Source organism: Haematobia irritans, chromosome 4 (genome assembly GCF_050003625.1).
Source record: "Haematobia irritans isolate KBUSLIRL chromosome 4, ASM5000362v1, whole genome shotgun sequence".
Lineage (NCBI taxonomy): Eukaryota > Metazoa > Arthropoda > Insecta > Diptera > Muscidae > Haematobia > Haematobia irritans.
Genome location: NC_134400.1, coordinates 53,191,796 through 53,208,028, shown reverse-complemented (window position 1 = coordinate 53,208,028; position 16,233 = coordinate 53,191,796). Strand labels below are relative to the sequence as shown.

The following is a 16,233-nucleotide window of genomic DNA, read 5'->3' as shown; positions in this document are numbered from 1 at the left end:
CACATAAATGGAATGGAATTAAATCGTAAATATGATCGTGAGATTTTTTTTTACAACTTTCGACTATTAACTTAACAATAGTGTATCGATGAATTTAATTCAATTTTTGGCGATGAAGATCCGTCAAGGACCAATGCTTATCGATGGTATGAAGGGTGAATTCAAACGAGGTCGTAGTTCACTATAAGACGAAATTCGCGAAGGTCGTCCAAAATGAGTTGTTGTTCCGGAATCCGTTGATACTGTGCACCAGCTGATATTGCAAAATCGTCATGTGACCTATTGAAAACATATTGTTCGCTTTGGATTCCACACAATTTCGCTTGTCGATGGGTCGAAATAAATGCTCCAAACATGCGATCGCTGTGCTTCAAAACACGTCTATGACATCGTGACAGATGATGAATCGTCGAAAGTAAACAGCAGTCGAATGTGTTTTAAGATGAGGCAAATCGATCAAAAGTTACTCCCGCACGAAGCACGTCCATGCAAATGATCCCCTGAATTTTCGGAAAAACTTGACATGTCCCAATCGTACCACCAGAACAACTCAGAACAGTCAATTCTGAGTGGTACACAGCCAGTTGTTTTCCAAGAAATCAAGAAATCCAACCGCCGAAAGCGGATCTCTCTCTTCACCACGACAATACGAGCTCCCATACATGGGCTCACACAACTGCATGTTTGAGCACTCAAAACATCGATGTGATGAGTCATCTGCCCTAATAGTTCTGTGGCACCGAATGATTTCTTTTTGTTCCCGGAAGGAACTAGTTACAATGAACGATTGACCAAACGATCGCTGCTAGTTCCTTCACTTTCGCTCCCATTGTTCCACAATTCCTTTTTTATTGATTATCTGACTTCACTTCAGCTGTTTGACACCATCAATTACATTTTATTTTACTCACGCTCACGCACACTCACGACGGAAACATTTCAACCACGCAAGATAGTGTTTGGTAGGACTCATGCACACTCACGAAAAGAAAATTTGTACACACGCACGAAATGCCGTGACTCACGAAAAATACCGTGACTCACGAAAAATATCACGAAAGTTTTCGTGATTCACGACAATTTCGTGTCACGTGCACACCTCTAATGCAGACCACTGCACCACAGTAACTCCCCATCAAGTTGGGTATTTACCATGTATGGGACTTTCCTCAAAACGGAAAATATAAACGATATGCCGTTGTATCCCTATTGACGAGAAATGTACCTGTTTTTTAAAAAGCAAATGCTTCCAGAAAAAAAGAATACTGTGAATTTTTGCCGAGTGTAATCGATCATTTCTGGTCATAATATTAAAAACAAAACAAAAACAACAATTAAGGCAGAGATATGAAATGAACAAAAAAAGCAAAACAATGGCATCAACATGGACGAACAGAGTGTGTGGGACAACCAAATTACTATGGGGCTACGATTATTTACTACGGGCATTGAGCATTACTTACCACAGCCGTTATCGGAAGACTGGAAATTGCAGTCGCGCCACTCGCAATGTTGCCAATACTAACGGCGGCAGAATTTTCATCTAAGCTACGTGATCCGTGTAAAACATTATAATTTTCTGGAGAGCACGTATTCGCTGTTGTTATTGAGGAGGACGGCTGATTTGGTTGTGGTGCTGGTGGTGTAAGTTGAGATTGGGTTGACGACGAGGGTGGTGGCGGGACGTGTAGGGCAGAAGGTGGTGGTGTGGTAGATATAGTTGCTGTTGTTGTTGGAGCCACATTTAATGGCGATGAAGGTTTTGGACTTGCAAAGGGTTTCGAAATTGGGTTGAGCGTTGCTGCAGCGGCCGCTGCTGCTACAGCGGCGACGAGAGAAGAAGACGACGATGACAATAACGTGGAGGTAAGGTTGGCACTGTTTTTGTTATTTGTATTACTGTTGTTGTTGATGGTGGATAATTCGATAATTTTTAGCTGAGGTGGTGTAGAAGAGTCACCGTGTTTATTACCACCTTCGTCTTCGTTGTTCTCACCTCCCTCTGCATCATCATCATCATTATTGTCGTTATCAGACTTTTGTTTTCGTTGTTGCTGCTGCTGGTGGTGTTTGAGGAGAGCATAATCTTGCTCTTGTAGACGTTTCTCTTGAGCAACGACTGAGAGAGCTGACGCAGCGGCAGCTGCTTCCACTGCCGCCAACATTGCCATGGGATGACGAGCTTGCAGGCCCAGTGCCAAGAAATGATTATTGAAGTGTTCAATGTCACGACTAGAAATTTTACGTTCCTCCAATAGTTCCTCATCCGTCACAGCATGGCCAGTGCCGCTCCAACCCAATAGCCCCAAGCTGCCACTGGTGTTATTGTGATTGGTACTCTCACTGGTGGTACTGTCCAAAGTCTCATTCTTGGGTGCCCCCTCGGCCTCATCGGAGTCCCCAGTCTCACCATCTAATATGAAACGTATGGCATCATAGGCAAACCACATGGGCTGATAGTTGAGACCCTTGCGTCTGCCATTAATCACCTTACCATGTTCTCGATGGAATGAGGAACGTAAACTCTTTATTTTCGAGCGAATTGAACGGATCTCGGCCCCATACTTTTGGCCCAGAGCCTTCAAGGCTTCGTATTTGGTCTGTTTGATGTGATAGCCCTTGGTATTGGGATCCCAAAGTACACGTTGTCGCCTATAGTCTTCAATGAAACCGAGTATGGTGGCACGTGACCACTCGATGCGATCATTGGAGCCAGCTGTGGAATTGTTACTTGGGCTACTAGCGGTGGCCGCGGCAGCTGTGGTGGAGGTAGCATTTGTTGCGGATGAACCAGAATTGTTGTTTCCTTTGTTGTACATATCGCTGGTGGTGTTGGAGTCCAAGGGTTTTGCAACTTTGTTTTCAGTGGCTAGGATTTGGGATTTTGGTGGGGAGGGGTTCACTAAATTGAAATATGGAATACAGGTTGGGGCTGTTGCTGCTGACCTGGCCCGTACATAGGAACGAGCAACAGGTTAGCTGGCTGTGGACTTCCAACAAATGTTTGAAGATTTATTCCTGCTACTTTCCCCTATCCTGTGTTGTACCCACCGTGCCTTCGTTGTAGTTGTGGAGCTCCAAGCGGGTTTGGTTTTCGGCAGACGAACGACACGGATGATGAGTGTTTGTTACTTGTTTTGCGTGCTGGTGTTTGACCAAAAATTTACGTTAATCTTAACTGGTTTTGGGTTTCTTCAGCAGTGCCTGCCTGCTTGCCTTTCCGTTTCGTGATGATGCTGTATTTCGGGTTTTCTCTCGTTGCTATTGTTGTTGGTGTTCGCTATTGGTTTTGCAGCAGCCGCAACTTGATTTTGTTGTTTAACACATTGGAGCGCGCACATACGTACCGTTTCGTCGTCGTTCACCGTTGAAATCACGAATTGTACTAATTTCGTATGTTTTTTTATTTAACACACCGCCAACGTTGCTGCTTGCTGCTGCTGGTGGCTGGTGGCCGTAGTGGTGCTTGGATGAATGTTGTTACTGTGTTGTATTTTGTGGTACTACTGTCATCGATTCAGTACGGTGTGGTGCGGTGAGGTATGGTGTGGTATTGTGTGTTGTTGTTGGAGACTTGGGGCTGTCGACTGGTTGTATGTTTGCTCACTGGCCTTAGTATGTGTGGCATGCTCCAACGTCATTGCCATTGTCGTCGTCGCCGTAGTCCATTTGTTTCTGTTGTTGTCATCATCGTCGTAGTATTTTTGTTGCTGTTGTTCTTGTTGTTCCCGTAGTCGTCTCCAAACCGACAAAAAAAAGCGAAAACAATAACAAAGCTAGCCAGCAAGCAGTCCATACTAACTCATTTGTTGTCGTTTGGTTGTCATCGTCCCCTCCTCCTCGTCGTCTGTTGTGGTAGCCCCCGATTACGCGCATTGTGTGTTTGCTTCAATTTCAGCTCTGTTTGCTTTGTGGTTGCCCAACCGTTTGACATGCGACTGACGTGACAGTGCGATCGACGAACTTAGCGTCAGATGAACCAATGTTGCCACTCATTGCATACCACCACTGTCGTCGTCTCCATCGTATAGTGAATCAATCGATCATATTTTTACGAAATCAAGCAGAATGCAAATTTCAACATGTCGAAGTAAATAATGAAAGATTGTAGTTTAAGAGCTCATAGACACGGACGATATGCACGACTTTTCCACTTGAAATTTTACAACCGTGACATCTACTTTTCTCATCATTACACTATTGTGATTTTTGTGTTGAGCCACAATTACAGTTCGAATTTGGTTTGTAAAATGGTAATTTTTATTAAATACAAACTACTGGAAATGATTTTTTTCGAATCGGAATTGTAGACAATGAAATTCACGTTTGTCATACATTGATAGGAAACTGCTTCGTAATATTAACGAACGGGCCTCATTGATTACTTTTCGTTAAAATAACGAAATTTTTCATTATAAAAACGAAAGTGATCGTTAATATAATGAAATCGATCGTTAAAAGGAAACCTTGTGTTTGGAAAAGTAAACTTTGGTCTTAGATATAAGAAGTTTTTTTTTTTGCTTAAGTGAAAGTCACAATATATGATTATTGAATTACTTAATTTATCAATAAATATTATTTCCTACTGTATTTAAAATATATTTCAAAGATCTTAACAAAAAATAATACACTACCAATGACTAAACTTAAATGCAATAATTCGTTAGGTTTCATTAATGCGCTAACGGAATAAGTTTCGTCATATTAACGAAATGTGTCGTTATAACTGAGCCAATGAAACAAATTCGTTAATACAACGAAATTTTTCGTTACTATAACGATGTTTCTCTTAATCAACGTATCATATTTTCATTGTATTAATGAAAATGTTTCGTTATATCAATGAAAAGTTTTCGTTGGCTCAATTTTAATGAAAATTTCTTTGTGTGTGTAACGTTCGTTTTCATTGATACAACGTACGTCTTTCATTCAGACAATGAAAAAACTGGGTTCATACAATGAAAATTTTTCATTCATGCAACGTATGTTATAACCCACATCCATACAATGAATATGTTTCATTCATACAACGAATAATTTTAGTAAATACAACGAAAAGGCTACGTTATTATAACGTAATAATTCGTTAATACTACGAATTGCATTTCATAAGTGGTTTCGTAAATATATCGTAAAATTACGTTATTTTAACCAGGGCTGTGGAGTCGAGCCAATTTTGCTCAACTCCTACTCCAGCATTTTGCATCAGCCTCGACTCCGGATAATATAATAAATCGAATTTTAATAACTTTCATTTTTAATTATAAGGGTACCCTCCACAAAAAATGGACCGATATAAGTTATATTATTACTAACTCTAAATTTCACATTTGATGTCAGTTGCATACCGACAAACGTTCGAATTTTAGAAATCTAAAAGAAATTTAGACAAATTGGCTACTATTGTCAATAAATTAAATTATGACCTAAACCGTCATAATATGAACAGATACGCTAATAGAAAAAATTTCGTTATATTAACGAAATGTGTCGTTAAAAGTCAGCCAATGAAACAAATTCGTTAATACAACGAAATTTTTCGTTATTATAACGAATTTTCTGGTAATCAACGTAACATTTCGTACTATTAATGAATATTTTCATTATATTAATGAAACTGTTTCGTTATATCAATGAAAATTTTAATGAAATTTTCTTTGTGTGTACCAAAAATCTTCTGCATATATATTTATAAAAACACATTTTATGTTATACCCTGGACCAAATCTGAATCGATTTGAACAAAATCTCTAGAGTTAAAACTTAAATAGGCTAATGCCTTGGGGCGGAGCACACTCCTAGTAAAAAATATTGGAAATATTTAAATCTAAAGCCTTTTTATGTGATATATAGGGCTTTCGTTACAATAACGAAAAAATTCGTTGTATTAATGAATTTGTTTCATTGGCAAAATTTTCTATAGAAATAAAATTTTGCAAAAATTTTCTATAGAAATAAAATCTTGCAAAAATTTTCTATAGAAATAAAATTTTTCGACTCCGACTCCAGCAAAATCTTCAGACTCCGACTCCACAGCCCAGGTTTTAACGAAATGCTACGTTAGCTGATTTTAATGCAGAATTTCTTTCATACAACGTAGAAATTCATCATATTAACGAAACTTTTTCTGCCAGTGTATCGAATTTTCCTAAATAAGCCCAAATTTCCTGTCCCTTCGTAGCAGCGATCGTCTTCGAAAAGTTACATTGCTTTGAAAGTATTATAAATTTAATATTGCACTTACATTTCCAGACTCGACTTCACGTAGAAATTATGCTATGCCTCAAGGAAAATGTCTTTAAAATAAAGCAGATACAAAACGCCAACAATTTTAAAGATGATTTCATTAGTTTTGAAGAATTTTTCAGAATTATTAAAGCCATGTTAGGTTAGATTAGTTTCAGGTTCACTTAGACTATTCAGTCCATTGTGATACCACATTAACTAACAATATCTATTACATATGGGCACTTCTAGTTTTATCACTCAACTATAGGGACAAAATAACTTTATTCAAAAGTTTATCGACAAGGGAAAAAACTTTATATCAGAGAAATGCGTCTTCTATTCTAAGCGAAATTTACTTTCGTATTTTAAGGACATGAAATCTTTGGCCTCACGACAATAGTTTTTTCAGTGTACAATCGGCCACGTAATAAGTATAAGTAAATCCAAATCCCATATTTTCCGAATTTCAATCGCATCAGATGTACCTCCATGAGGCTTCACAAGTCAAATCTTGGGCTGTCGGTTTATATGGCGGCTATATCTAACTATGGAACGATATAGACCAATTTCTGCATGATTGTTGGAGAACATTTACTAACATCGCATACCATATTGGATGAAATATGAATATCCGGCCAGAAGTCAAATTTCTATTTATTTAGGGTAATCGGGAACCATAACCATAGATTTTTTGCAGTTAAAGACACATTTTTACCAATAGGAGAAATCTTCATTGGTCTAAAGTTTCGTTTCGGAGAAAAGAATTATTTATTTGTGTGCATGCAACTCAAGATGATCAAAAAACAAATATATACAGAAGTAAGTTCGGCCAGGCCGAATTTTAAATACCCACACAAAAAAAAAAAATTTTCAGATTCAATCACGAAATTAATTGATCCAATTAAATTTTAATTGAAATGTCTTCAATCACAGAAATGATAGTATCAATTAAAAAATTAATTGAAGGTTAATTAAAAAGTTAATTGATCCAATTAAAAAATTAATTGATACTATTATTTTTGTGATTGATTTTTGTTTCAATTAAAAAATTTGTTGAATCAATTACATTTTTAATTGAATATTTTTTAAAACTCAATTAAAATAAATAAATTAATTAAATTAATTAATTGGAAAAATTTTCGTGAATTTTTTTTTGTGCACCACCATGAATCAAATATAACAGTTTTCTTTGAAAATTTCAGGGGGGTATGACAAATATTCTATTCCCAAGCAGATCAGTTCAACCAGCACACTTCCCGAAGATAAATTTAAAGATTTTACCTATGAAGACTAGATCAGATTCTGGATTAATAAGAACTATTTTTTTTTCATAAACATATGTTGTAAGTGTGCAAGAAATTTTTGAAATAACGCCTTTTTGAAATAACGCAATTTTCATGATCAGTGCACTTTCTGTAGCCTCAAGTAGTGAAATCGGTCTATATGGAGGCCTTAGCAAATGGACTGATAAAAAGTAAATCCTATATGTATACTTTTTTGTGGGTCTAAAATACCAATATATTTACAATTTCAGGCAAATCGGATAAAAATTACGATTTCTAGAAACCCAAGGAGTTAAATCGGGAGATCTGTCTTATGGGAGATATACGAAGAAAATGGACGAATATACACAATATTTAGCACATATAATTGTAGTTCTAGATTCTAGATCTCAAATCGGAGGGCCGGTTTATAAGAAGCTAAACTGTATCGATACACAATAAACTCGGTACACCGATATATGGTCCTAAAAACCTCTAGATTTCGAATTTCAGGCAAATTGGATAAAAACTATTGATTAAGAAGTAAAATCGGGAGATTGGTATATTTGGGTCTATACCAAAACATGGATCGATACTCACCATTTTCGGCACACCTCTTTATGGTCCCAAAATACCTCTAGATTTCCAATTTTAGGCAAATTGGGTACAAACTACGGATTCTAGAAGCCCAAGAAGTAAAATCGGGAGATCGGTCTATATGGGAGCTATATCAAAACATGGACCGATATTCACCATTTTCGGCACACCTCATTATGGTCGTAATATACTTCTAGATTTCCAATTTCAGGCATAGTGCATAAAAACTACACTTTCTATAAGCCCAAGACCTCAAATTAGAAGGTCGGTTTATATGGGGACTATATCAAAACCTGGAGCGATATATCCCATCTTCGAACTTAACCTGCCTGCAGACAAAAGACGACTTTGTGCAAAATTTCAGCACGACTGCTTCACTACACTAGCCAACAGTCGTTTTGTGAATTGGTTCTAGCATAATTTTTATACCCTCCACCATAGGATGGGGGTATATTAACTTTGTCATTCCGTTTGTAACACATCGAAATATTGCTCTAAGACCCCATAAAGTATATATATTCTGGGTCGTGGTGAAATTCTGAGTCGATCTGAGCATGTCCGTCCGTCCGTCCGTCTGTTGAAATCACGCTAACTTCCGAACGAAACAAGCTATCGACTTGAAACTTGGCACAAAGAGTTGTTATTGATGTAGGTCGGATGGTATTGCAAATGGGCCATATCAGTCCACTTTTACGTATAGCCCCCATATAAACAGACCCCCAAATTTGGCTTGTGATTGCTCTAAGACAAGCAAATTTCATCCGATCCGGCTGAAATTTAGTACATGATGTTAGTATAGGGTCTCTAACAACCATGCAGAAATTGGTTCACATCGGTCCATAATTATATATAGCCCCCATCATAAGCGTAGGAAGGCCTCTGGGGAGGGGGCTTAGACCCCCCCAGAAAAATTTTAGCCCCCCCAGAATTTTAAAACCTATTTACGATTTTCAATTGTTTTTATATAAAATTAAATATATATAAACTAAAGACTTTCATGCAAAATCAAATTACTTGGGTTGTGTTAGCAGTTGCCGATGGCAATATACAGTTTTATTTCTTGAAGTCTGAAATTTATAAAATAAAACTGTGATTGAACGTATGATTTAAGTTCCTAAATTTATGTTTAGTTTAATAACTAAAGCTCCTTTATTAGTCTGATTTTTAGTCAACTTAATTCAAAAAATAGTAATGATATTAAAACTATTCTTTCATAAATTTATATATTAATGATGCTGCAAAAAAGCCAAAAAATTTGTGAAAAAGTTCTTTTTGGGTCTGGGGGGAGTGCAAAATTGGCGGAGAAGCGATGATTGTAATATGAACTTGTCATAGGACAGATGTCTACCATTTCAACATTTCTGAAACGTTTGCCCAGGAATATTTTCAAAAATTTTCGATTTTTCTATAATGGATTTAGCATTCTAAAATTTTTGGTTTTTTTTCACATAGGTTAAAAAGAATTAATAAAATAATTATTTTTAACCTATTTAAAAAAAAAAAAAACAACAAAAATTTCCCATTAAAATATGAAAAAAAGAACAATAAAGTCCGGAATTAAAAAAAAACTTCCTGTGTATTTTAACTACACAGGAAGTTTTTATTATTAACTTCTTTGTGAGGACATTTTTGGAAGTGCTTTTAAAGTTGTGCCATTAGAACAACACCCAAATTTTTATTGTCTAGTTATCTTGATGTCTGATTTTTTTATTCATTTTTAGTCTATTAAATTTTAGCTAGGGGGGCTATAGCCCCCCCTAGGAAAATTGTCTAGCTACGCTAATGGCCCCCATATAAACCGATCCCCCGATTTGGCTTGCGGAGCCTCTAAGAGATGCAAATTTCATCCGATCCGGCTGAAATTTGGTACATGGTGTTGGTATATGTTCTTTAATGACCATGCAAAAATTGGTCCACATCGACCCATAATTATATATACCCCCCATATAAGCCGATCCCCAGATTTGACCTCCGGAGCCTCTTAGAGGAGCAAAATTCATCCGATCCGATTGAATTTTGTTACCTGGTGTTAGTATATGGTCTCTAACAACCATGCAAGAATTGGTCCATATCGGTCCTTAATTATATATAGCCCCCATATAAATCGATCCCCAGATTTGTCCTCCGGAGCCTCTTGGAGGAGTAAAATTCATCCGATCCGGTTGAATTTTGGAACATGGTGTTAGAATGTGGTTTCTAACAAACACGCAAGAATTGGTTCATATCGGTCCATAATTATATATAGCCCCCATATAAACCGTTCCCCAGATTTGATCTCCGGAGCCTCCTGGAGGAGCAAAATTCATCCGATCCGGTTGAAATTTGCAACGTGGTGTTAGTATAAGACCGCTAATAACCATGCCGAAATTGGTCCATATCGGTCTATAGTTATATATAGCCGATCCCCAATCACACAAAAATTGGTCCATATCGGTTCACAATCGTGGTGTCACTCGAGCCAAAAATAATCTACCAAAATTTTATTTTTATAGAAAACATTGTCAAAATGTTATTTCTATAGAAAATTTTGTCAAAATTTTATTTCTATAGAAAATTTTGTCAAAATTTTATTTCTATAGAAAATTTTGTCAAAATTTTATTTCTATAGAAAATTTTGACAAAATTTTATTTCTATAGAAAATTTTGTCAAAATTTTATTTCTATAGAAAATTTTTTCCAAATTTTATTTCTTATATTACATGTTAGCCTGATACCGAAACAGGCAATTGACGTCCAAATGCATTATATCTAATTATACAATTATTATTCGAGCTTTATGGACAGATATAGATTAAGGAACATGGTTAATAGAGCCATTGAAAAGAAAACGCCAGATACAAATCTATACACGCCTGGACTGTACATGTTTCGGTTCGGGCGAATGAACCTTTCCACAGCCTTTAGTATAGATCTGGCTGGGAGAGATAACTCAATTTTGGGCCCTTTATGCTAACTCCTTATGGAGAAAACATTTGGGAAATTTCCTCTTACAAATTGAATCATCTTTTCTCCCACTGTACATCATCTTTTCATATAACTTACAAGTCCCTTAATCTTATTTTTATTTCGTTTTGTTACATAGTAATGCAACAACACGAAATTTATTTTTAGAAAGCTTATTTGTTAGAATTCACCTAAGTGGTGAACAGTCGAACAATGCTTATTGTTTCTACAGTCAACTACAACATATGACAATTAACAGAAACTGGTTTCCAGGAAACAACAACAATTCTAACACGTACATTAGTCGTGTTTTTCCTAGTTATACGACGGGCTCATCGTTGCTTATTATATTACATGTTAGCCTGATACCGAAACAGGCAATTGACGTCCAAATGCATTATATCTAATTATACAATTATTATTCGAGCTTTATGGACAGATATAGATTAAGGAACATGGTTAATAGAGCCATTGAAAAGAAAACGCCAGATACAAATCTATACACGCCTGGACTGTACATGTTTCGGTTCGGGCGAATGAACCTTTCCACAGCCTTTAGTATAGATCTGGCTGGGAGAGATAACTCAATTTTGGGCCCTTTATGCTAACTCCTTTATGCTAACTCCTTTATTTCTATAGAAAATTTTGTCAAAATTTTACTTCTATATAAAATGTTGTCAAAATTTTATTTCTATAGAAACTTTAAACTTAATTATATACGTATTTAATCGGCCCTTTTGTGGTATATATTACGTTGTCAGGAAGTTTTATGATACCTTGCCATCGGCTTCAGTAGACGTTTCTACGCAATCCATGGTGGAGGGTACATAAGCTTCGGCCTGGCCGAACTTACGGCCGTATATACTTGTTTTTATTAAATTTAGGACACAAATTTTGGAAATTTGGGAGGGACGCATGTCTTTGAACTAAGGAATTTTTTTTTTTAAGTAAAGAAACACGTTTTTGATGTAAAGAAATCGTCCTTAAATTAACTGAAATATTGAATCTTTAGAATTAAGATAAAAACGCTTCAAATATAGGCTAAGACTTAGTTTGAGGATTTGGTATCTTTGGTTTAAAGTTTTTTTTTGGAACTAAAAAACAATTTTTACTTTGAAATATCCGTTATAATTTGGATTTTTAAATGACATTTGTTTGTATGTGAATTGCTTTATTAATATAAAGGAATTGAAAATTCGATAAATGAGATCTATATCATAATTTTCATTTTATTTATCCTAGATTTAATGTCATACTGCATCTATTGCCTTTAGACATTTTGGCCAAACAGTCAGCTGCAACAACGGCTGTGCGGTTGCGCGAGCTATCGCTGTGGTCGGAACAAAGTTACGGTCACAGTTCGGTCCTCAAAATTATGCCAGATGTGCCTAACTTAGTGGATTACACTCTGGCGAGACCACTTTTCGACAAAAAGTTTGAGACTCTAATTCCCAACAGTGAGGCGTGGTGTACACGGACCCCGGGGAATAAAAGATGTATAGATTTCTACACTGATGGCTCCAAATTGGATGGCCAAGTGGGTTTCGGAGTATATTCTAAAGATCTGGAACTTCGAATAGAGAAAAGATTACCTGATCACTGTAGTGTTTTTCAGGCTGAAATATTAGCAATAAGAGAAGTGGTGAATTGACTGAGAAGTAATGCTCCAAGCAATATGGCATTAATATATACTCAGACAGTCAACCTGCAATAAAATCCTAGGACTCTGTGTTCCACAACTCGAAAACGGCCATCGACTGCCGCAAATCTCTCAATGAGATGGCTGATCAGCACAATATTCACCTAATATGGGTGCCTGGCCACAGGAACATACCGGGGAACTGCGAAGCAGATGAGCTAGCAAGGCTAGGAACTACCTTACATATTCCAGGGGAACTAGAATCTGTTGGTATGCCTCTGGCTACCTGCAAGCTCTTACTGCGTGAGAATGCTGTCATGATGGCAAATGTTCGATGGGAGAATTGTAAGGGTTGTAACGACACCAAGCAAATATGGCCCCATTTAAACTTAAACCGCACACTAGATATGCTAGTGTTCTCGAGATGCCAGATATCACTCTTGATATCTGCTATAACGGGTCGCTGCCTGATAGGCGATTTTGCAAAAACTATTGGTGCGAAGTATAATGACTATTGTATGAGCTGTCATGATGCGGAGGAAAAGGAATCAATAAAACACCTCTTGCGTGAGTGTCCTGCATTTTGTGTAAGGCGTAAGCAAATTTTAGGGGCATATAGCTTCAGATTACTGGCGGACCTGGAAAACGTTAACTTAAGCAGTCTGCTAATGTTTTTGGAACAATCTGGTTGGTTCAACAGAAGAAAATAATCGAGAAGGTTCAGCGATTAAAACTAGAAGTGCCCATATGTAATAGGTACTTTTAGTTAATGTGGTATCACAATGGAGTGAATAGTCTAAGTGAGCCTGAATCTTCATCGGGCTGCCACTTTAACCTAACCTAACCTAGATTTAAAGCGATATAGGTCGCTGAAAAATGTATTTATTTTAAAGAAGTCCCATCTTTTGATCGGAATCAATACCAAAATCCTTAAAGGAAGGTTAAAATCTTTGGATCTAAGTATTATTTAAAATTTATCATAATTTGCAAAACCTTCTCAAAGGAACTTCCATTGAAGTGAAAAAGTCAAACGGCACAAGTTCAAATCCCAGCGTGGATGAATTTTTATACCCTCCACCATAGGATGGGGGGTATATTAACTTTGTCATTCCGTTTGTATTGCTCTAAGACCCCATAAAGTACATATATTCTGGGTCGTGGTGAAATTCTGAGTCGATTTGAGCATGTCCGTCCGTCTGTTGATATCACGCTAACTTCCGAACGGAACAAGTTATCGACTTGAAACTTGGCACAAGTAGTTGTTGATGTAGGTCGGATGGTATTGCAAATGGGCTATATCGGTCCACTTTTACGTATAGCCGCCATATAAACGGACCCCAAAATTTGGCTTGCGGGTCCTCTAAGAGAAGCAAATTTCATCCGATCCGGCTGAAATTTAGTACATGGTGTTAGTATATGGTCTCTAACAACCACGCAGAAATTGGTCCACATCGGTCCATAATTATATATAGCCCCCATATAAACCGATCCCCCGATTTGACCTCCGGAGCCTCTAAGAGAAGCAAATTTCATCCGATCAGGCTGAAATTTGTTACATGATGTTAGTATATGGTCTCTAATGACCATGCAAAAATTGGTCCATATCGGTTCATAATTATATATAGCCCCCATTTAAACCGATAACCAGATTTGACCTCCGGAGCCTCTTGGAAGACCAACAATCATCTGATTCAGTTGAAATTTGGTACGTGGTGTTAATATATGGCCTCAAAAACCCATGCAAAAATGTGTCGAAATCGGTCCATAATTATATATAGCCCCCATATAAACCGATCCCAAGATTTGACCTCCGATGCCTTTTGGAGAAGCAAAATTCATCCGATCTGGATGAAATTTGTTACGTGGTGGTAGTATATGATATTTAACAACCATGCCAAAAGTGGTCCATATCAGTCCATAATCATATATAGCCCCCATATAAATCGATCCTGAGATTTGGTTTTGGAGCCTCTTGGAGGAGCAAATTTCATCCGAGTCAGTTACAGTCATGCCTAACTAGGTCCATATCGGCCTATAGTTATATATAGCCCTCAGATAAATCGATCCCCAATCACACAAAAATTGGTCCATATCAAGTTCATAATTGTATATAGCCCCCATATAAGCGACCCCCATATTTCAATTCTGGCCCTCTACGTATCGTGCAAAAAGTCCATATCGATTCGTAATTATTTGTAGACTTACCTATACATAACTGTTTTGTCTAATATATACCGCGTATGTACTAAGATACCACAACCCAAGTAATTCGATGGGATTCTTATTTCAACCGTCGAACGGAACGGACGTGTTTTTTAATAGCGGATAAAATCATCGTAATAAGTACCTACTACGAATTTCAAGTGTGGTGGGATATTAGGCCACCATGCAGAGAAATTCAAAGACATCCACTGGGTTGCTAACTTCAGGGCCCAGTGGACGAGTATCGACTGGAGTTATAGATTTGGGCAGTGACCAAGAGTTAGGCCCAATTAGTCGACCTGTAGACGGGTCGACAGGTGGCGACAATTTGACAAGTCGGACCTTTTCCAAGGTAACGGCATCAAAAGGAGGTAATCCCTCACGAAAGAGATTCAAAGAACGCAGAAATGCTTTGTTTATCCTAAAGAAATTAGGATCAATCGACCCAAGCACGTTGTCGGCTAAACAAAGCGATTCCTTAAAATGGGCTCAAGGAATTCTTGAGGCTGGAAAAAGGGAACGATCACCGGATGAGCTGCCATCCTCCAAAAGGGATCAACGATCGTTTGCCTCAGTTGCTAAAGACAGCCTTGTGATGGCTATCATTAATAAAGGAGCATTGGACGGTATGGTTCCAAAGCAAAAATGGGGGGAAATTGAGAATGCTTTGTCTGGCGTCTACTCACAGGTGCTGGAAAAGTTTCCCGGCCCAGATCCTCGACACCAAGAGGCTGGTTGGTATCAAGGACGATTTAAGCTAGTCGCATTTGAGGACCAGAGGTCTATAGAATGTTTTAAAGCTGCTCTGATACTAATTGGTGAAGTTTGGGAAGGAGCTGCTCTAGAGTTAGTCGAGAAGAAAGACATACCGGCTAGACCAAGAGCACATGCGTGGATACCTGCAAACCCTCCTGACCCTGAATCTATTTTAAATAGACTGAAACAATGCAATCCAGATCTTCCAACAGCTGATTGGAAGGTTGGCCGTTTGGATGAAGTGGATGGGCCAAGACGGCATGCAGTGTTTATATTGAACACTCAGTCTTTGCCACATCTAGCAAAGTCCCAGGGCCGTGTATGTTATGGCTTTCATTATATCCAAATGAAGGTGTATAAAAACGATCTGCTAAAGGATTCAGAAATGGACAAGCCTCTGTCTGAATCAGAAGTAAGCGGATCCTCTTGCGAAGTCGAGGGGGATACCAAGACATTTGAAGACATGGATAGATACCGTATGCGTGAGGAGGCTTCTACTGCCTCAGAACTCACCAAAGTTGAACCTATGGTTATTGCGAGAGTCACCGATGTCTCTGAAGAGGACATTCTTGATGACTCGATTGAAGCGGCTGATGTGACGGTTGT

The 16,233-nt window shown here is 37.7% G+C and overlaps 1 protein-coding gene and 1 long non-coding RNA gene across 3 annotated transcripts in view; one reads left to right on the top strand and one right to left on the bottom strand.

Annotated features, from left to right (window-relative positions):
* The window catches only part of Dyro (Dpt-YFP repressor by overexpression), a 33,995-nt gene extending 30,387 nt beyond the window's left edge, over window positions 1-3,608 (bottom strand). Inside the window, exon 1 of one of the 2 annotated variants that reach the window (XM_075303274.1) lies at window positions 1,464-3,608. In XM_075303274.1, the coding sequence (XP_075159389.1) occupies window positions 1,464-2,819 (1,356 nt within the window). In that variant the 5' untranslated portion in view covers window positions 2,820-3,608. The remainder of the gene's footprint in view (window positions 1-1,463) is intronic. The other variant, XM_075303273.1, reaches the window with a different exon arrangement.
* LOC142232635 (uncharacterized) overlaps window positions 1,738-16,233 on the top strand; it is a 105,586-nt gene continuing 91,090 nt past the window's right edge. The window contains exon 1 of the long non-coding RNA XR_012721150.1: window positions 1,738-1,866. This is a non-coding gene — a long non-coding RNA (uncharacterized LOC142232635). The remainder of the gene's footprint in view (window positions 1,867-16,233) is intronic.